General features: G+C 42.8%; 1 protein-coding gene across 1 annotated transcript in view; it reads left to right on the top strand.

The window, feature by feature from the left end:
• The window catches only part of KCMF1 (potassium channel modulatory factor 1), a 143558-nt gene extending 130304 nt beyond the window's left edge, over positions 1 to 13254 (top strand). The window contains exon 7 of the mRNA XM_073598051.1: positions 10683 to 13254. Within this exon, the coding sequence (XP_073454152.1) occupies positions 10683 to 10944 (262 nt within the window). The 3' untranslated portion in view covers positions 10945 to 13254. The remainder of the gene's footprint in view (positions 1 to 10682) is intronic.
• The last annotated feature ends 9616 nt before the right edge of the window (positions 13255 to 22870 follow it).

Below are 22870 nucleotides of genomic sequence, written 5' to 3'. Positions count from 1 at the left end.
AAGAGATTCACAGTACTCTATCCCATGGAGGCGAAATTCACCAAAACATGGAATGTACCAGCAGTTGACGCTGCTATATCTAGTGTGAATAAAAGTCTAACTTGTCCAGTAGACAATGCACAAATGCTTAAGGATCCAACAGATAAAAGGTTGGCATTCCTGTTAAAATCCTCTTTTTCCTTGGCAGGTGCGGTTACTCAGCCTGCAGTCGCTGCAATAGGCATCTGTCAATCCCTAAAGGACCAGTTTAAACAGGCCCTTAAGGAGGTAACTGTACAGCAAGCCCGGGATTTGGCCGAACTGCCAAGAGCATTATGTTTTGCCATAGACTCCATTAAAGATTCTATTCACCAGGCGTCCCTCCTTGCGCTTGTGCTAGTACACATGCATAGGATCCTGTGGTAAAAAAATTGGTCAGTCAAAGCACCATGCAAAAGGCTCCTGACTGGGTTTCCTTTTCATGCGGATTGGCTATTTGGGTATGATTTGGACAAATACATCCAAAAGATTTCAAGTGGGAAAAGTACTCTTTTGCCAGTTAAGAGAAAGAAGAATAAACGCTCTTCATTTAGGCGGACTCTTTCTCCTGCACCAGGGACATCCGCCTCTAGGCAGTGGCGACGTCCTCTGCCGTCAGAGTCTAGAGGAAAGCCTCAGGGTCAGGCCCAGGCACAAAAGAAGTCCTGGGGCGGAAACCTGCAAAGCTGAGTTCCAAAGCCTCATTATGAAGGGGCGCCTCCGCTCGCCAGGGTGGGGGGAAGACTTCTGCAGTTGTCAGAAGTCTGGCAAGAGGAAATTCAGGAGCGATGGGTCGTCCACAGTGACTCTAGAGTACAAACTATAATTTTAGGAGTTTCCACGTCTCGTTTTCTGAGGTCAAATATTCCCAAAGATCCAGGGAAAGGCAATCTCTGTTTCAGGCACTAGACTGATTACTTGCTCAGGGGGTGATCATACAAATCCCCACAGAAGAGCAAGGTTTGGCGTTTTATTCAAACCTTTTTACGGTACCAAAAACAAATGGAGATGTCAGACCCATTCTAGATCTAAAAAATCTGAATCTGTTCCTGAAGATCCGCTCTTTTCGTATGGAGTCGATCAGGTCGGTGGTTTCTATCCTACAAGGAGGAGTACTTCTCTATCGACATCAGGGATGCATATCTGCATGTCCCTATATTTCCCGCTCACCAAAGGTTTCTGCGGTTCGAGGTAGAACAGCTTTATTTTTTAGTTTGTAGCCTTGCCCTTCGGGCTATCTATAGCACCCAAGTGTTTTCAAAAGTTTTGACTCCACCTCTAGCCAGGTTAAGGGCACAGGGCATAACAGTCTTGGCGTACCTAGATGATCTATTGCTAATAGACCAGTTGGTGGCTCGGTTGGAGCAAAGCGTGCTCATTAGAACCAAATACCTGTTAAGTCTGGGGTGGATTCTCGACCTAGAGAAGTCTTCCTTAAAACCGCTAAAAAGGCTGGAGTGCTTGGGTCTGATCATAGACACAGCCCAGAAAAAAGTGTTCTTGCCTCAGGCAAAGATCATTTCCATAAGAGAGCTGGTGCAGATGGTCAGGTCAAAAGGAGATTCCTCTATTCGCCTTTGCATGAGGTTGTTAGGAAAGATGGTGGCTTCATTAGAAGCAGTTCCCTATGCCCAGTTCCATTCGAGACTGTTGCAAAACAGTATCCTGTCTGTTTGGAACAAAACGGTTCAAGCTTTAGACTTGCCAATGCGGCTGTCCCCAAGGGTGTCCCAAAGCCTCAGTTGATGGTTGGTAACCCAGAATCGGCTAAAAGGAAAAACCTTCAGACCAGTTATATGGAAGGTGGTAACGACAGATGCCAGCCTTTCAGGTTGGGGAGCAGTGCTAGAAAAGACAACTGTCTAGGGGCAGTGATCAAGGACAGAAAGGACCTTGCCCATCAACATCCTAGAGATTCGGGCGGCAGGTCTGGCTCTGAAGTCCTGGACATTTAGGTTAAGGGGTTGTCCTGTCAGGATCCAATCTGACAATAGCTCCGACAATCCAACAGCTGTGGCTTACATCAATCATCAAGGGGGCACCAAGAGTCTCGCAGCACAGAGGGAGGTAAACCATATCCTAACTTGGACAGAAAGGAATTTTCTGTGCCTATCAGCAGTTTTCTTTCCGGGAGTAGAGAATTGGCAGGCGGACTTCTTGAGCCGCCAGCAGTTGCTCCTGGGGAAATGGTCTCTTCACCCCAACATTTTTCGGGCTATTTGCCAGAAATGGGGGACTCCAGACGTAGATCTTCTGGCGTCCAGGTTAAACATGAAGTTGGTCAACTTTGTGTCCAGGACAAGGGATCCACTCGCATGAGGAACAGATGCGTTGGTGACCCCGTGGGATCAGTTTTCACTGATTTATGCATTCCCTCCCTATTCAGTTGCTGCCACAACTTCTTTGCAGGATCAAGCTGGAAAGAAAGCCAGTAATTCTGGTAGCCCCAGCATGTCTCAGAAGGTCCTGGTATGCAGAAATCGTAAAGATGGCGGTGGAGGATCCATGGTCCCTTCCACTACGGCCAGACCTACTCTCTCACAGGGGCCGATATTCTATCCTACCTTACAAACTCTAAATTTAACGGCTTGGCTATTGAAACCCACAGTTATCTCTACCTTGATTAATGCAAGGAAGCCAGCTTCCATAACTACAGTATCTAACAAAAGTGAGTACACCACTCACATTTTTGTAAATATTTGATTATATCTTTTCATGTGACAACACTGAAGAAATGAAACATTGCTACAATGTAAAGTAGTGAGTGTACAGCTTGTATAAAAGTGTAAATTTGCTGTCCCCTCAAAAAAAATGCAATACACAGCCATTAATGCCAAAACCGCTGGCAACAAAAGTGAGTACACCCCTAAGTGAAAATGTCAAAATCGTGCCCAAAGTGTCAATATTTTGTGTGGCCACCATTATTTTTCAGCACTGCCTTAACCCTCTTGGGCATGGAGTTCAACAGAGCTTCACAGGTTGCCACTGGAGTCCTCTTCCACTCCTCCATGACGATATCACGGAGCTGGTGGATGTTGGAGACCTTGCGCTCCTCCACCTTTTGTTTGAGGATGCCTCACAGATGGTCAATAGGGTTTAGGTCTGGAAACATGCTTGGTCAGTCCATTACCTTTACCCTCAGCTTCTTTAGCAAGGCAGTGGTCATCTTGGAGGGTCGTTATCATGTTGGAATGCTGCCCTGCGGCACCTTCTGCGAAGGGAGGGGGTGATGCTCTGCTTCAGTATGTCACAATACATGTTGGCATTCATGGTTGCCTCAATGAACTTGTAGCTCCCTAGTGACGGCAGCACTCATGCAGCCCCAGACCATGACACTCCCACCACCATGCTTGACTGTAGGCAAGACACACTTGTCTTTGTATTCCTCACCTGGTTTCCACCACACACGCTTGACACCATCTGAATCAAATAAGTTTATCTTGGTCTCGTCAGACCACAGGACATGGTTCCAGTAATCCATGTCCTTAGTCTGCTTGTCTTCAGCAAACTGTTTGCGGGCTTTCTTGTGCATCATCTTTAGAAGAGGCTTCCTTCTGGGATGACAGCCATGCAGACCAATTTGATGCAGTTTGTGGCGTATGGTCCAAGCACTGACAGGCTGACCCCCCCACCCCTTGAACCTCTGCAGCAATGCTGGCAGCACTCATACGTCTATTTCCCAAAGACAACCTCTGTATATGACGCTGAGCACGTGCACTCAAATTCTTTGGTCGACCATGACGAGATCTGTACTGAGTGGAACCTGTCCTGTTAAAACGCTGTATGGTCTTGGCCACCGTGCTGCAGCTCAGTTTCAGGGTCTTGGCAATCCTTTTGATAGCCTAGACCAGGGGTCTCAAACTCGCGGCCCGCGGGCCAACTGCGGCCCGCGGGACAATATTTTGCGGCCCCCCACCTGGAAAAGCACTCTGAACGCACTTGGTGCAGGTCAGCCTCCGGCGGTGTTACACAGCGGGCAGCGCTCCACCGCCAAGTACAGTACCTCGGCGTCTCACCAGGGGGAGTAAGTGGCGGTGGAGCGCTGCCCGCTGTGTAACACCGCCGGACGCTGACCTGCACCAAGTGCGTTCAGAGCGGCGACTTCATCTTCTTCGATGGGAGGGACACGGAGAGGCAAGTACCAGCCTGTCAGTCACGCTCTCCACGCCTCACTTTTTTTCTTCTCTTTCCCGTTCAGGCGACAGGACGTTCTGCCATTGGAGGCCCTGCATGGGAGGAGGAGACGCAGGGGTTTCTCAATGGGCGTCTCCTTCTCCCTGGCTGTGTTGTGATCCAATCACATCAAAGAGTGTCACAGACAAGGAGTTTTTTTCTTCCTGGCTGTGACTCTCAATGTGATTGGATTGAGGCACATGGAGAAGGAGACGCCCATTGAGAAACCCCGGCGTCTCTTCCTCCTTAATGCTCAGTATTAGCATACAGGGCAAGAAATATACAGAGGGGCACAGCAGAGTGGAGGAGTGCTATTTTTATAAACCAGACAGGTGCGTGCCCACCCTAAAGGTATTTGGCTACTCCTGTGAGTAAAAATCAGGTCCTCTTTAATGTTGCCGAAGGTCATGCTAGGCAGCTAGGGGGACTGGGAAACTCTATTTCCGCTCATCCAGAGCACCTTGTGCTGAAGTGGGTATCTCAAGGCACCATAGGCCTAAGTTTTTGGTACGCAGCCCCAAATATGTCTTGCTCAAAGCCTGCAGTGAAGAGAAAGGTTGATGATGAGCACAGACAATTTCAGGAAAAGTGGGAAAAGCAATATTTCTTTATTGAGCACAAGGGCATCCCAACTTGTCTTATTTGCACAGAGAAAGTTGCAGTGCCCAAAGAATACAATTTGAAGCGTCATTACACAACTAGACATGCTGAGGAGTATGCAAAGTACCAGGAAGATGAGAGAGCCAACCAGGTTGCTAAACTTAAGACATGTCTGCTGAGGCAACAAGATTTCTTTAAGAAAGCAACCAAAGAGAATGATGCAGCAGTCGAAGCCAGCTACGTAGTTAGTATGATGATTGCTAAAGCAGGAAAGTCATTTAAAGAAGGGGAATTTATAAAAAAGTGCATGTTACAGGCTGCAAGTATTATCTCTCCAGAAAAGAAAGGTCAGTTTAGCAACATCAGCCTTTCTTCCAACACCGTGGCAGAGCGCATTTCTGACCTTTCAAGTGACATTTATGATCAACTGTGTGAGAAAATAAAATGTTTCAGTGTATACTCAGTCGCTCTTGATGAGACCACAGACATCACCGACACTGCCCAGCTTGCAATCTATGTCCGGGGTGTTGATGACAATTTTGAAGTCACAGAGGAGTTGCTCTCACTAGTTCCAATGCATGGCCAGACCACCGCCCAAGAGATATTTCACCAGCTGTGTGATGCTTTTCAGAATGCTGGTTTGCCTTGGAGGAAGTTTGTCGGAATAACAACTGATGGAGCGCCATCAATGATCGGGAGGAAAAAAGGACTGGTGGCACTTGTTAATAAAAAAAAGAAAGAGGAAGGTTTAGAGGAGGTCATTGCTCTGCACTGCATTATTCACCAGCAGGCCCTTTGCAGCAAATGCCTGAAGTTTGACAACGTGATGTCTTTCGTTGTGAAATGCATCAACCAAATCAGATCCAGGGGCTTAAAACACAGAATATTTCGTGCTTTTTTAGAGGAAATAGAGTCAGAATATGGGGATGTGCTCTACTTTACCGAGGTGCGTTGGCTCAGCAGGGGAAACGTATTGAAGAGATTTTTTGAGTTGAGAGCGGAAGTGAAAGCTTTTATGGAGAAAGATGGGGCTTCTGTTCCTTTGCTAAGTGATCCAAAATGGCTCATGGACTTAGCTTTTTTTAGTTGATATCACACATGAGCTTAATGTACTGAATAAGAGGTTACAAGGCCAGGGGCAACTTGTCAGTGCTGCCTATGACAGCGTGAGAGCGTTCTCTACAAAACTTATATTGTGGAAAGACCAGCTTTCTCAAACAAACCTTTGCCATTTCCCAGCATGCAAGTCACTCATTGATTCAGGCACACTATTCAGTCATGAGGAGTATGTGGATGTCATTTTGAGGCTACAGGAGGAATTTGATCATAGATTTGCAGACTTCAAGAGACACAGAGCCACATTTCAAATTTTTGCAGACCCCTTCTCCTTTGATGTGCAAGATGCCCCTCCAGTGTTTCAAATGGAGCTCATTGACCTGCAGTGTAACTCTGAACTCAAAGCCAAGTTTAGGGATGTGAGTGGAAAAGCAGACAAACTTGGGCAATTTTTAAGAGAATTGCCCCCCAGCTTCCCTGAGCTTTCCCGAATGTTCAAGCAGACCATGTGTCTTTTTGGGAGCACATACTTGTGCGAAAAGCTCTTCTCTACCTTGAACTTCAATAAGTCAAAGTACAGGTCTAGAATTACTGATGCTCATCTTCAAGCTGTGCTGAGGGTCTCAACTGCTTCCTCACTTACGCCAAATGTGGCTCGGCTATGCAAGAATAAGCGCTGTCAGATCTCTAGCAGCAAGAAGTAGGCAGATAAAGCCATGTTCAAACAGTTTATGTCCATTCATGTTCTAAAAGTTAAATGTTAAAGAACTGTTAATAAAGACATTTGAATCTGAATAATGATATTTTGTAAGCGCATTTTTTGTGGAAAACTTGATGCGGCCCAGCCTTACCCAGAATCTACCTCCAGCGGCCCCCAGGTAAATTGAGTTTGAGACCCCTGGCCTAGACCATCTTTATGTAGAGCAACAATTCTTTTTTTCAGATCCTCAGAGAGTTATTTGCCATGAGGTGCCATGTTGAACTTTCAGTGACCAGTGTGAGAGTGATAACACTAAATTTAACACACCTGCTCCCCATTCACACCTGAGACCTTGTAACATTAACAATTCACATCACACCGGGGAGGGAAAATGGCTAATTGGGCCCAATTGGGACATTTTCACTTAGGGGTGTACTCACTTTTGTTGCCAGCGGTTTAGACATTAATGGCTGTGTGTTGAATTATTTTGAGGGGACAGCAAATTTACACTGCTATACAAGCTGTACACTTACTACTGTACATTGTAGCAAAGTGCCATTTATTCAGTTTTGTCACATGAAAAGATATAATAAAATATTTACAAAAATGTGAGGAGTGTACTCACTTTTGTGAGATACTGTATATATTATAGAGTCTGGAGGGCTTATGTTTCCTGGTGCAAGTCCAAGGGTTGGCACCCTCGGCAGTACAACATAGGCAGAATTCTTGCCTTTCTACAGGTAGGGGTAGAGATAAAGCTGGACTTGAGTACTATTAAGGGCCAAGTCTCAGCCTTATCGGTCTTATTTCAAAGACCGCTTGCTTCACATTTTTGGTCTGGGTTTTTATGCAAGGGGTGATGCGGCTAAATCCACCAGTCAGACTTCCTTTGAACCCTTGGGACTTAAACTTAGTTTTGTCACTGTTACAAAAACAGCCATTTGAACCGATACAGCATATTCCCTTAGTCCTTCTGACAAGGACGTTAAGCCCCATACACACTATCAGATTTTCTGCTGATTTTTGTCTTCAGATTTACCAAAACCATGTAGTGCAAGGGCCTGCCTGATTGCATACATATTGAAACTCCTAAGGTTTGACCTCATATTATATGGTTTTGGTAAATCTGAAGGAAAAAATCAGCAGAAAATCTGATAGTGTGTATGGGGCTTTAGTGTTCTTGGTTGCTATATCCTCCGCAAGGAGGGTTTCGGAATTGGCTGCTCTTGTAAAGAGCCATATTTGATTTTTAATGAGGACAAAGTTGTGTTGCGTCCCCGTCCAATTTTTCTGCCTAAAGTGGTCTCAGGTTTTCATCTGAACCAAGATATTGTCCTGCCATTATTTTTTCCAAAACCAGGAAAGAGAAGTCACTAAATTGTCTTGATGTGGTGAGAGCGGTCAAAGTCTATTTAAAGACGACTGCTCAGATCTGGAAGACTGATGTCTTATTTGTACTGCCAGAAGGCCCTAAGAAAGGACAGGCAGCGTTGAAATCCACTGTCGCTAAGTGGATTCGGCAAGTTATAATTCAGGCTTCTGGTTTAAAAGGTAAGATTCCATCTTTTCAAGTCAAAGCGCACTCGACCAGAGCAGTTAGTGCTTCTTGGGCAGTGCATCACCAGGCCTCCATGGCTCAGATCTGTAAGGCCGCAACTTGGTCTTCAGTACATACATTCACCAGGTTTTATCAGGTGGATGTAAGAAGGTATGGGGATATTGCCTTTGGGCGCAGTGTGCTGCGGACAGCAGTATAGGTCCTAGAGTCTGGGGGTACCCTATGGGTTGTGTCTCCCTCCCCTCAAATAGCATGCTATGGGACATCCCATATAGTTAATACTATGGCTTTGTGTCGTGTGATGTACAATAAAGAAAATAGGATTTTTATAACAGCTTACCTGTAAAATCCTTTTCTTGGAGTACATCACGAAACACAGAGGTCCCTCCCCTCTTTCTGGGGTTTAGGTATATTGCTTTGCTACAAAAACTGAGGTGCTCCTGGTAGGAGGAGGGGTTATATAAGGTGTGAACTTCTTGTATTGGGTATACTAGTGTCCATCACCTGAAGGTGCCTATATACCCATATAGTTAATATTATGGCTCTGTGTCCTGTGATGTACTCCAAGAAAAGGATTTTACAGGTAAGCTATTGGCGGCCCTTTCGTGCAGGGAACCATACTTGATCCTTCACCACCACAGGGTCGTGTTATGACCTGTGCCATCCTTTTTGCCAAAAGTGGTGTCGGCCTTTCATTTAAATCAGGACATTATTTTGCCTTCTTTTTCTCTCAGCCTCGTTTGGCGGAAGAGAGGAGACTGCATTCTTTGGATGTTGTCCGGGCAGTCAAGGTTTATTTGTCTAGATCTGTGGAGAACCGAGGATCAGACTCCTTTTTTGTTTTACCAAAATGACCCAAAAAAGGGCAGGCAGCTTCCATTGGCAATTGGGTCTGTCAATTGGTCATTTAGGCCTACAGTCTGAAACGTAAAGCTCTTCCCTTTAGGGTGAGGGCTCATTCTACCAGGGGTGTAGGAACCTCCTTGGCTTTTCGCCATCAGGTATCTGTGGGTCAGAAATGTAAGGCTGCTACCTGGTCTTCAAGTGCATACGTTCACAAAATTTTATCAAGTTGATGTTCGAGCAGTCGAGGATTGGGCTTTCGGCTGCAGTATACTGCGAGCTGCCGTATAAGTTCTGATGGTTATTGTTTGGTAGGGTGTCTCCCTCCCCTCAAGGCTATTGCTCTGGGACATCCCAATAGGTAATGAATATTAGCCTGACTCTGTGTCCCATAATGTATGAAAAAGAAAATAGGATTTTTCTGTCATACTTACCTGTAAAATCCTTTTCTTTGAGTACATGGGACACAGAGATCTTTCCCCTCCCGTTTTTTTTTTTTTTTGGTGGATTTAGTGCGTGTTACAAAACTGAAGTGCTTTCTGTGTGGGAGGGGTTATATAGGGGATCGCTTCCTGTCTGAAGACCTATGGTCTACCAGTGTCCATTCACCTGATAATGGAGTAGGTAGGTAATGAATATTAGCCTGACTCTGTCCCATGACGTACTCAAAGAAAAGGATTTTACAGGTAAGTATGACGAAAAAAATCCTATTTTCCACTCCTTGAAATTTTGTTATTTTATTGTATAAACTCAAAAGTCCCAGTTTGACTTGACCGCCCCTCATATGTTTTTCTGCTTCCTTGTAAAGTCCTCTGTGCGATCATGAACGTCTTCTTTTTTTTTCCCCTGACTTCTATATGTTTGGAACAAAGAGTGCATGTTTGTTGCAGTCATGTACACTGCCCCGTGCACACTACACATATCATAGTCCTTAGTCTCGGGAGCAAGCCTAAGAGGGTGGTTATGTTTTTATGCATGGTGGGACCATAATAGCCACCCTCCAACAAAGTCGCATCACTGCAGCGAAAACAAAATTGGAGTTGTGAAGGAGACAGAGCAATAGAAGGGCTTTTTTTATTGAAGAATACACATTTGCATAGACCTTTTATGTATTTTTTTTAACCCAGAGTTTTTAGTTTCATTTTAAGTGTGTGCTGATAGATCAACTTCCCTGCAAGTTGCACTCGCCAATCCATGCTCCCTTGCTATCTCTCCACTGCTGGAGTCAACTCTGTTTTAAGCTCCATTGTCATGTGGTGTTCGAACCTACCAAGGTGGAGGAAATCATATTGAGGTGGTCACATGCTCCCTCATATCTGGAAGCCCCACTCCATTGGAGACTGCTGATTGGTGAGTATAACTTGCTCAAGGGGAAGACTACCAGCAGGTGCTGTCACTTTATGCTTAATGGACAAAGTGACACTGGGGTTGATATACTGAAACTGGAGAGTGCAAAATCTGTTGCAGCTCTGCATGGAAGCCAATTGTTTCTTTTTTTTTTTTGTCAAAGCTTAATTGAACAAGCTGAAATTAGAAGCTGATTGGCCACCATACACAGCTGCACCAGATGTTATACTCTCTAGTTTTTGTAAATTAACCCCAGTGTCTCCAAGTCTTTTAGGTTTTAAAATGTCGAAAAAGGTGTCTGTATACTTAAACATCTGAAGAAATTAATATTATTTCCAGATGATTATCTTCTCTTTTTTTTAATCTGTGTTTCCAAATTTGATGCAGATTGAATGACCCGAAGATGACAGAAGCGGAACGACAGTCAATAGAAAGTGAACGGGCAGATCGCAGCCTCTTTGTCCAGGAGCTCTTGCTTTCTACATTGATGCGGGAAGAAAGTTCCTCCTCAGATGAGGATGAGCGGGGGGAAATAGCCGATTTTGGGGCTATGGGTTGTGTAGATATAATGCCTTTAGATGTTGCTTTAGAAAACTTAAATCTCAAAGAGAGTAATAAAGGAAACGAGCCTCCGCCACCTCCTCTTTGATGACATCCCACTTTGCAGACAATGTCCTCTGTGCTGTAACTGCCAATGAAAGTGGACAAACAACTATCTTTGGGTTTGTTTTGGTGATTGTAATTTCCAGTCTGTCACTCTTGTTACATTGTGTACATTCAAAAAAGTAAAAAAAAAAAATGTAAAAAAATTGAAAAAAAAGAGACAGAAGCAAATATATATGACAAAATCACTTAACTAATTTTTACTTCTAGCAAATATACATAGGTAGCAGTTCCAGAGGCAGCCCCGTCTGCTTCCTGTACCTTGACGTAAACAAAAATAAAGCTCTCCTAATCTCCCACATTCAAACTGAAGAGGAAAAATCTATATGGATAAAAAAAAATCTCTAATGAAGCTGCTGTGTGTATTTATGAATATTAATTAATAAAAACTGCTTGGATGGTTTACCATAACTACTGCATGAGGTTTTTTGCAGCGTGCATGAGTTTTTAGTGACATTGTCATTAAGAAAAAAAAAAAGACAAAAGAAACAGACTTATAATTCTAAGACTGTTAAACCGTAAATCCCAAAGCTTTCCTAAACATTATTCAAAAGGTTACAGCACCTGACGACATGCAAAGTTAACCTAAACTGTAGTGGGTTTCAGCCTTGGATCTTTTGAATAATGTACGAATATTTTATGTGAGTGAAAAGCAAGTTCTGCAGTGGCATTAACTGTATGTCTGCTTGGATTTTCATGTGACAATTTCTCTAAAATGCCATCATATGCAGTTGCCACTAGAAGGGTGTTTTACTAAATTATAAATAGTTTTAAAAAAATCTTATAGATTTGTTGTGTATTTTGCTAAGTATACTGATAAGGCATTATTTAATCATTAGATGGCAGCATTGTCCTTCCTTTTTTTTTTTATTTCTATCAGAGATGCATGAGGTCTCCATGTGCAGAAGGAAGAATAAGTATATTTTTTGCCTGTAGCAGCCAATAAAATACTTTCATTTTCTAGCTTGAACTGGAAAATGACAGCTGGAATTTTGCTATGAGCAACATAAGTACTTTTTTTTTTTTTTTTGGACACCTTAAATAATGTGAGGTCTAAGGTATTGGCTAATCTGAGCAATCTATGTGGATGATCTCAACCAAGTCAGTTAAAGCAAATATGCAAAATTTACTCCATAGTGACCTTTTAATTGCAGTTGAAACTTAAATTACAATCATTTATCGACATTACAGTCAGGCCGCTGCCAGAAATTGCAATATGTGATCCTTTGAGCAAACCTTGTTTTCTGTTTCATTTTTTTTTTCTTCATGTGGTTGTTAACAAAGCCTTTTCAACTGTTCAATTTGTTTTATCCAGGTGTAGAGTAATTCATTTAAATGCTGTTTAAAGGCAAACGTTATCCCAGGTTATGTTGTCTTCGTTTTAAAAAAAAAAATCCTTTTCACATTCTTAATTCTATTTTTCCTGAGTTCTCTTATTTATGTATTTGCTTCTTAGTTTGCAAAGATTGTCCACAAAAAGGAGAGCTTGAGGATTTTCCTTCCCAGACTTTGTCAGTATATAATACGTAATTCCTAATGCTGTTGTTAGCACTTTTTTATTTATTGTTACTTTTTTTTTGATTTTTCTTTTGGCATACAATTAAAAAGCCTTTTATTAAAAATCATGCCACCTACATGCCTATACTATTAATCCTATATGAAAATATGTACAGTGTTCAGTGTACAGTGCATAGAATTTCATAAGGGTCCTGACACAGTGGGTAGCAGGTTACTTTTTGTTTAGCAATGTACAGTTAGAATATAAAGAAAATAAAAGGACAAAAGAGTATGCACAGCTTTCTGATGAATCTACCAATATATTATCACTTGATCATGTCTGCATTTATTCCTCTTTTTCTTCTCCTTCACATGGCAATAGCCAATTGTTGCAGCATCACCTTGTGTGCAATTGGAAATACAGTGGTGTGTTGTAATCCACGATAACACTGGGTATATTAGTGATTGTTCCTCACCTATATACTGCTGACATTATGTATTCCTTCAAAGTGTTGCACTTGAATGTTTCACCCCATCCATTCGATGGTTATGGTGCTGAAGGGTTAAAATGAAGAGGCGCTCCTGGTTTTCTAGTCTTCTGTTGTAGCAGTTTTTCCCCATCTATATTTTTATTTTTTTTTATTTTTATTTTTTTTGTTGAAGGTTTCCAGAAAAAAATTAAAAAAAACAAGGAAAAAAAAAACTCAACAAAACGTTTTCTTCAAGCTGTAGTCTTTTCAAACACATTCTGCACATTACAGCTATAAGTTCAGTTCAATAAAGCATTTTCAAGACTGTTGCCCCTTTGAGTTTCTTTGTGAATAAACACAGATGAGTATTTGCTCCGAAATGATAGTGGAGCTCTCATTTTATGTTGCAAAGCAACCGTGTTTGGTTCTTTGTACTGGATTACATTAAAACCTTACAATACAATAGTTGTATTTATCATTTAGCATGAAGCAGAAACCGACCACCAGTTAAAAGGTACTTAGGCAAAATTATTTTTAAAAAATGTATATAAAGACCGGTTGCACTTCAGTGTAGCTGGTGGTAGTTGAGAGATGCATACACTTGATGAGACCATATACAAGTGCTTTATAGGAGTCCTGGTATGTGCTATCGTTAAAGTACAGAAAGGTACAAGAAATTGGGTACCAGCTATAGTTTTGTGAAGCATTTGCTACCAGGCTCCTGAGATTTGTCCAGGAACAACATGTTTGCCAATCTTATGTAAGCAGTCCCTTTTGAAGAAAGAAAAACCTGATCTTGGCATACAAGTAAATGGCTATTGAAACCTTACATGCAGTAAAATACATTACTTCTAATAAAGAGTGTATTTTTTAATGTTTACCTGAATTAAAATATGATTTTTGTACAGTAAAAAAGTTACTTGATGTCCATTAACGAACGCATACAGCAAGATTGTAATTCTTAGATATTTGAGTTATACTGCTACCTTTAGAAGGTTTGGACACTGGCAAACAAAACCATTTAACCATCATGCCTGTAAGTCAAGAAAACACGGGGTCCAGACCTGTGTCTTTTAATAGATTTCATGAAAAAAAGATTTGATAGTAACTGAAAAAAAATCCTTATTTCCTGATTTGTATAGTACAGGAAATGGGCTTCTTTAAACAATCATCATCACTGGGAATTCCAACAGCAGTCCAACTGAGGGGAGTGAAAAGGGAGACAGTACACTTGCAATACAATAAAATATAAGAGGGCCCTGCTCAAAAGAGCTTATAATCTAGTAATAAAAAAAAAAATCAGCAGGCATACCTTAAGTCAGTGTTTCTTAACTCCAGGCTTGCTCTGGGTCCACTCGAGGAGGAGCCAAGAGTGTTGCTGGGAGCCCCGAGATGAGGAGGTCTGAGGCTGCTATGTGCAAAGACATTGCAAAGAGCTGGTAAGTATACCAGGTTTATTATTTTCATTAAAAAAAAAAAAATAAAAAAACTTTACAATCACTTTAACAATTAGGTCAAACGGGCTTGCCAGACTGGAGAGCAGCTTGCAACATCTTACACTTGAAACTAGGATCAGAAGTGGCTTGCACATCAACCTGGTGGCAGCTTTACATATCCGAGAAAGATTCCTAATGCTGAAAATCCCATGAAGCACTAGTAGATCAAATAGAATATCTTTTAACAGGGAAGGGAAGACCATTTTAATATGATTCATATTCCAAGCCTTAACAATAACTTGTCTGATCCACCTAGCAATTGTAGAGGGAGAGACTGAGGCAACCTTGCAGTATAGGAAGCTCAAATGGAATCACATTTCCTTAAAGCGGCATTAGCTGAGAGGTAAACTCAGCGTGTGCAACACACCCAGACAATGGAGAAAGATTTTCCATAGGATGCATCAGAACAGGACTGAAGGTAGGACAATATTGTATCCTTGTTAAGTGGAAGTCAGAGACCACCTTCAGAAAAAGAAGTCCTTAGTTTTGCGCAAGGACAGTAGGTTCACTTGAGACCTTATGCAAATTCCTTGACTTGCAACTCCTGTGTGGTCCTTTAAAGTGCGATGGTAGACTTTACAAAAAGTGGCCTTATCCTTCAAAAGGGTAGGGATGACTAAACCTTAAAGGCGCCTCTCATTTAGGACCATGGAATCAATAAATAGCCATGTCTTAATTGCCAGTTTCCGAATAGTAGGATGGAACACGGGCCCTTAGGACAGAAGGCCTGGACAATGCAGAGAAGCCCACAGATGCGAGCCAGGAGCCTGAGAATGTACCTTGTCCCCCTGGGCCTATTTGGTGTAATGAGAAACGCTGAGATGTCCCCTTCTTGAGCTTGCAAAATAGGCAAGGGAAAATCCCGAGGGGTAGAAAGGCATTGATCAGTTTGAACTGATCCCTTGACATTAACAGGGTGTCCACTGTGAAAGCCCAAGGGTTTCTGGACCTGATGACAATCCTCTCTAGTTTGGTGTTGAAGCTGGATGCCAGTAGATCAACATCTGGCATTCCCTTCTGTGGCAAAGTGCTTGAAGGACCTCTGGATGGAAATCCCATTCCCCCGATCCAGATTTTGATTGAAAAGTCCACCTGACAATTTTCCACACCTGTGATGTGAGCAGCTGACAATTACTATAACATGCATTTCAGCCCAAGAGAGGATTAAGTCTTTTCTTTAGAGCCTTGCACCTTTTGGTGCTTACTTGATGTAAACTGACTGTGCTGTTTGAATGCATTCTTGTCAGGTGCCCTCAGACCAAATCACCCTGAGTTCTAAAATGTTGCATATAAGGTGAGCCTCTGATGACCAAGTCCCCTACACCACAAAAGTGTTCAGGACTGTTTCCCTGCTAGATACACAGCTTAAATGTTGAGTTGCAGCGGTCTGGAATAGACCCAACACTCCCATACATGCAAACTGATGGCTTCTTCTGGGCCCCAAGGTCCCTGGCATGAGAACAAATTCAGAAGTTATTCTTGAGGAAGAAAAATTCTGAACAAATTCATGCCCAGCACCAGACTCATGCACTCCAGTCTGAGATGGTTCCAGCAGCGACTTCTTAAGGATCCAACTAAAGCTCTCAGGAACCTGTACTGTCCACCTGAGAACTGATCTAATAACAGAAGATTGCCCAGGTACCCCACAGCATAGATCTTCTGAGAACGGAGTAGAATCAAAACTGTGGCAAGCAACTTGGTGAAGACTTCTGATGGTGGGGGCATGAATGGGCTAAAGGAAAGAGCTGTTTGCCCACCACAAAATGCAGTTAGTGTAGCTGAACTGCTCCATTCAGATTAAGAGCCATAAAGAAGTTCAAGTAAAACCCTTGAAAGCATTCTCCTGGAGGTACAATCCCTTGTTTTAAAAGCTGTTGGACAACTGAAAGCAGCTTCACCTCCTGTGATGGGGAAGGAGACAAGTTGGAGAGTGGGGAGAAGGTAGAGTGTAAAACTCCAGTTTGTAGCCCCTGAAAACAACCCTCTGGACCCAGACATCAGAGATCTACTGGGAATAGAAGTCTGAGGAGGTGAACAAATTTCTCCACATTGAGAGGTGGGTATGCCCAATCACTGTGCAGTGGCCTTAGTTCCAGTCTTAGCTGGTTTGGAAGGTCATGTCTTCTTGAGAAAGTATACTACTGACTTAAACTTGGCATTGGAAGACTGGAAGGGATGAATAATACCTGAGGTCGCAGACTTGCTGGTAGAGACTCGAGCCTTGTTCTTTTAAGGGAAAAAAGTACTCCTACGGCTTGCAATCTCTTAAATGTACTTTTTCAAGGTGATTGTCTTCAAATGCTCATGGAGTTTCTTTCAGGGGAGTTCATTTGAGCAGCATTTAAGCCAGAGAATTCTGTGCATGTTCTTTACACAGAGAGTGTCTTCTCCATTTGGTGAAGCATGTCCCTGCAAGCCATTCATGCAGCAACGCAAGGCAGAATGTGAAAGTTCCAGCTGACTATGCACAGAGGGATCTGTAAAGATGGAGCTGGGATTCTAAGCCATATGCCATGTCATGCAGCAGTGGTCTAACAAACATAGACAGAACTGCTGGTTGAATGGCAGAGTCCACCAGGGCAAATTTAGCCTTAAGGAGGGCCTTTAACCTCTTCTCTACCAGATCTTTAAACAAAGGATTATCTTCCATAGGGACGTGAGGGATTTTTTTTAGGTAGGAAACGCCTGGATGTACCACAGGGGTTGCCCACTTTTGAAGGAAACATTCTTCAATGGTATATTGTTGGGTTACACATTTAGGGGGAGACGAATGAAATCATCTCCGTTTGAGGCTATTTATTATATAAGACCGGCTCAACCAGCACAAGAACCAAAAAGGTCTTAACTGGTCTAAGGAATTCAAGGGATCCCGTACGAGACACCATTGCGGTGATCAGACTTTGAATGCCCCAACATTAAACAAGAGCGTAGAAATAGTCTCTGAATTTTGGAGAGATTTTCATACCATGTGTACCTTCCTGGTCAGATACCACCTCACAAGGATTTCTTTCTCATCTGACAACTCCTCCTTTTGTACTGTCTGGCTCAAGAACAAAGTCAAAGACCAAATCAAGAGGAGTGGTCTGAGGGGCACAGCTCTGACCCTGTTGTCTAAGGCCACTGCAAGGTCAGAAATTCTGCCAATGAACTCTGACATAGTGCTAGACGATTCCTTTCTAGAAAGGAAGTGTGAGGCAGGTGCGGCTGACAGCTCGGCTGAATGACTAGGGAAAGGAAGGGAGTCAGAATGGGCGCAGCCGTCAGAGGAAAGGGTGCTAGATCCCTGACCATTGATATACTACCACTCCCAAAATTAGTTAAAGGCTGAGCCTGAGCTACCAAACCTACCTGACCCCTTATCTTTGCTGTAATGGTGTGCCATGCCCATAATAAAAAATGTCCTTAGAGGGGTACTTAAAACCTCTGCAGCAGTGGGGCATGAGGGGAATGCCTTGATGCAAGCTACCCAGGATAGTAGAGTATGAGCCGCTTTCAGTGTGCCCAGTCAGGGAGAGAGAACTGGCAGATGTTAATTGGCTGGCGTCCAGCATGCAAAGAGATGGGGCAGGCACACAAGTGCAGTCACCTCCTTCCCAGCAGGACACAGATTGGTACCGTTAATCCTGTCTGTCCTGTAGCCCGTGAATATGCCACCCAAGGGGGTACCTTGCTCCAAATGCACCCAAAGCAAGCATAAAATGGGCACCCTGGTATGAATGTTTAAAGGAATGTCTGCCCTGTACTCTGCACTTTTGCAGTAGTAGGGATAAAGGTGGTATTAACCCACATCCTGGTTTGCCCTCTATGGTGAGCGTACCCATTCACGAGTCTTCAGAGACTGGGCTCTGCCACCTGGCAGACCATGGATCTGGAAATGTATGGCACTATGTGCCAAGGTTAAGGCTCACGGGAGGATCAAGTACAAAAGCAGCAACATTATACAGTCCCAAAGGCTCTGCCAAGGAGTCAACCAATCCAGAAGCTGCATAAAAAGTCACAGTGGCTATGGTGCAACTGAGTGCCAAAGAAGTCAGCTTGGAAGGAAGTCAGAGAAAACCTCCATAAGTATAATATAAGGTTATGTAGCGGTATGTATCTATAGCCTTGCATTTTTGACAGTGACCAGTCACCTGAAGGTAGCTGCCTATAACCTAGTCATAATGATTTAAAGAAGTCTGTGTCCTGTGCTGTACTGTCATAAATCCTATTTTCTTTGCTGTCTGTTGAGGGACACAGGTAGATATTTCTTAGATATGGGATTTCCTAAAGAAATTCAACTGAGAGGTGGGCCACTTATCAATTCAATGCACGTGGAATCTAGTACAAGGAAATGTAATGGTATCAACACTAAAGACTAGTTGGAAAAAAGGGGTACAAAGACAAATACGTAATTGCCATGGCCAAAGAAAAAGGAAACTGAGAATCAACCTGGTGTTCCAGAACAGTACAGGTCCACATTGAATTGCTATCTGAATGGAATGATGGGCTGACAATGTGGAGGACAAACAAACATTCACCATGTTCAACAAAAAAAAAAGTTGGAGCTACAAGTTTCTAAATAAGAGAACCACATTAACTAAGCAAAAAGGTATAAAAAAAAAAAGGTATCTCCAAGTAAAAAGACCAAACAAGCAACAATTAGGCTTGTGTGAAATACCATGTTATATCAAAATAAACCAGGTAATTTGTAAACCGCAAAGGCTTAAACTGAGCACCCTTGACCCTTCAAGGACTAAGGTCCATAATATACAGTGTGAACTTGACAGATTACAAGCCTCTCATGAGATAGGAATAAGTATGACTCTTCTCTCAATAGGAAAGGGAGAGAAACATAAATCAGAAATAAAGAAGTACAGTCATCCCAGCCCCTTTAGCCCTTTAAATGATTTGATGGAAGAACCACAACAACCATATACAATATATATAATATAAAATCCATATAAAAAAGTACTTTGGCTTCAGGGGCCAAAAAAGGTGAGGAGACCTTTTAGCTCAGATTAGATTTGAGAAATCATGAAAACAGTATTATAATGGGCAAATTATTGTTCCCAACAGGAACCAGGTGGAGTAAAAATGTACTGGTGTAAGGAGCAGAAAACCAGTATGAACTTATGCTCATGTGCATGCACATTGCACTACTGCTTATACTCCTGGGAAAAAGGGCAACACCAGATGTGCTGTGATGGCTTGGCACACGTGCATGCACACTTAGTGCCCAGCAGCCTATTTAAATAGATGTGTTACTTGGAGAGGTTGCTGAATGGTCTTCAGCTTGTTCCATGTGTCCTGAGACCTGATCTGTTATTGCCTACCTGTGTAAAATCTGGATTCTCCGTGGACTACGCATCTGCTTTTTGCCTCAACCTCATTACTCTGACCTTGGCCTGTTTAGGCCTGGTTCGCACCTATGCATTTTTTGTGTGCGTTTTCAGGTTTGCAGAAATGCACTACAGTCCATTTAACGTGGTTTCTTATGGATGTAGTTCACATCTGTGCAAATTACGGAAAGGACTGCACACCACCAGCCAGATACTCGTGACACTCCTTGCCTTCACACTATTTCCACTTTTATCAGTGTTGGGCTTAAGGTGCAAGAGAGGCCTTGACAACGTTCCAGTCTTCACCAGGTACATGATAGCTGGCACCTGGGACAATTAGCCTGGGTAGGGGTAAGAAGAGGATTAGGCCCCTCAAGATATCTGAAATTTCACTATTCCACTGGAGGGATAACATTGTAGCTGGGTAACATGCAGGTGCATCTCATAAAATTAGAATATCATCAAAAAGTTCATTTATTTCAGTAATTCAATTCAAAAAATGAAGCTCATATATTTTATATAGATGGGTTACACACAGACTGATATATTTCAAGTATTCTTTAATTTAATTTTGATGATTATGACTTACAGCTAGTAAAAACCCAAAATTCAGTATCTCAGAAAATCTGAATATAACATAGGACCAATAAAAAAAAAAAAAAAAAAAAAAGGATTTTTAATACTTTTCAGTAAGCCAAGATTTCTGTATGTACAGTATAGTATGCACTCAATACTTGGTCAGGGCTCCTTTTGCATGAATTACTGCATCAATGCAGTGTGGCATGGAGGCGATCAGCCTGTGGCATTGCTGAGGTGTTATGAAAGCCCAGGTTGCTTTGATAGCGGCCTTCAGCTCATCTGCATTGCTGGGTCTGGTGTCTCTCATCTTCCACTTGACAATACCCCACAGATTCTCTATGAGGTTTAGGTCAGGTGAGTTTGCCGGCCAAGCTAGCAAAGTGATACCATTACCATTAAACCAGGTATTGGTACTTTTGGCAGTGTGGGTAGGTGCCAAGTCCTGCTGGAAAATGAAATCAGCATTTCCATAAAGCTGGTAAACAGGGGGAAGCATATAGTTCTCTAGAATTTTCTGGTAGAGGGCTGCGCTGACTTTGGACTTGATAAAACACAGTGGACCTACACCAGCAGATGACATGGCTTCCAAAATCATCAAGTGTGCATGGACACATAGGATAAACCTGCTGGTGTCAGGGCTGGGCTCAGCCCTTCCTTCTCTGAGCTGGCCGCTCAGCTGTTGGCTAATTGCCAGCTCGCATCTCTCTCCACAGTTACTCAGCTGTTGATATCCTGCTCGTCAGTCCTGCCTACTTAAGCCGTCCAGTCCAGAGGATCTCTGCCTTCGCCTTGGTCAACATCACAGATACGATCTCCTGGGTTCCTGTTTAAAGACTTGCTTTGCTGACATCCCTTTGGCTCCAGATCCTGCTTGCTGTTTCACTACATTGATCCCTGACTTCTGGCTTGGCTGACTATCCATTCCGGTTACTGAACTTTGGCTATGTTTTGACTATGTTTTATTTACTTTTTACTTTTATTAAACAAGTGTGATTTGCCTGTACTTATGTCTTGGTCTGATTTCATGGTTTCTGACAGCTGGGGAGTTTGACTGCAGAAGAAAAACATCTAAAGCCACAAACAGCAGCTGTGCAAACATCCAGTGTGCATGAGGCTAAAGAGTAGGCGAATGGATGCATTGATAAGTAGAATACACCCAGGAAGAGAAAGGGAAAGAGGAGGTAAAACATCCTTTGATCAAATTCCTGCTAAACACAGAACTGAAACTGATTGATAGATCTGAAAGAGCAGGCTTTTTATATTATGGGAATTGCACACAGATGTAGAATGAAAAGTGGGATATGAGAAAAGTGGTACCCCCACAATTTCACATTTACATAGGTAGGTCAATGGAAGAGATCCTCTATACCAGCGGATGTCCAACTTTTGACCTTCCTGGGCCACATTGTAAGAAAAACAATTCTTGGGCCACACATAAAATACACTAATAATATGGAGAGCTGATGAGCAAATTTTCCTGGGACTTTTGGGGGTAGATGCGGCCGGCGGTGACTTGCCATTATAGTGGGTGAGCCCAGCGACCGTATCTACCACCTATTTGCAGCTCTCTGCACACCCAGAGATTGCCTGCAGTGATCGCTGCTAGATGCAGACAAAGTGCATCCAGCAGTGATCACCAGAAGTAATTGCTGGCTGTAGAGAGCCGCAATCAGGTATGACTGCTGGCGAGCTGTCATTATAGTAAATGGTGCCGGAAGCCACACGTGCCTGCTGAGAGGTTCCAAAGGAACTGCTTCTTCAATTCATGCTGGCCCTAATTGCCAGTGTGAATGTAGCCTATATACTGTATGTGCTGTGATGGGGCTTTGGGGGGTGCAACTGAAATCTAGGGGGTACAGTCCACCCCAACACTCCCCTAGATTCGGCCATGCAGCATTTACTTACCTGGCACCTCTGCATTCCCTGATCCTGCTGCAATTGCAAACATGATCAAAAGGAAAAATTGCTGTGCTAAACAATCAATTAAATGTGGTGAAAAGAAGTCCATAAAGTGAAGTAATTCATGCTATTCTTCACAGTGACAAAAACAATAATTCACAGTCTGAAATTCTCCTAGTATGCATCCAATTTGAGTGAATAAGGTGAATAAAAACTCTGATCACTCAAGTGCACCTCCACAGTAAATCATATGAAATGCCCCCTTACCGGAAACCTAGACTCTAAATTATAAGAGTCTAGAAAAGCACTGTTCACCAATCTGGAAGGTCTAATCCTCCCCCTCTGTTATATTGATGATGGTAATGTCATGGCTAATGATGAGGATCCCTCCGTCACAATGCCCATGGGAAAGAGATAAAGAAAGCCCATATAGTGTAAAACTGTAAAACCATTTATTCAAACATAACGATACTAAAAACTCAGATATATTCCAGCATGTAAACAATCCAAAGTTCCCAGGAACCAATTCACATGTAAAGCAACCTCAGTGTGCGTTGTGACATCACAAACATGCACTCCGTTTTACGCGTTTCATCAGAGGGGGCATGGAGTCCATGTTTGTCATACACGCATACTTATAGTGCCCAGAAAAG

The sequence above is a fragment of the Aquarana catesbeiana genome, linkage group LG01, assembly GCF_042186555.1.
Source record: "Aquarana catesbeiana isolate 2022-GZ linkage group LG01, ASM4218655v1, whole genome shotgun sequence".
In the NCBI taxonomy this organism is placed as follows: Eukaryota; Metazoa; Chordata; class Amphibia; order Anura; family Ranidae; genus Aquarana; species Aquarana catesbeiana.
This window is presented reverse-complemented; position numbering and strand designations above follow the sequence as displayed.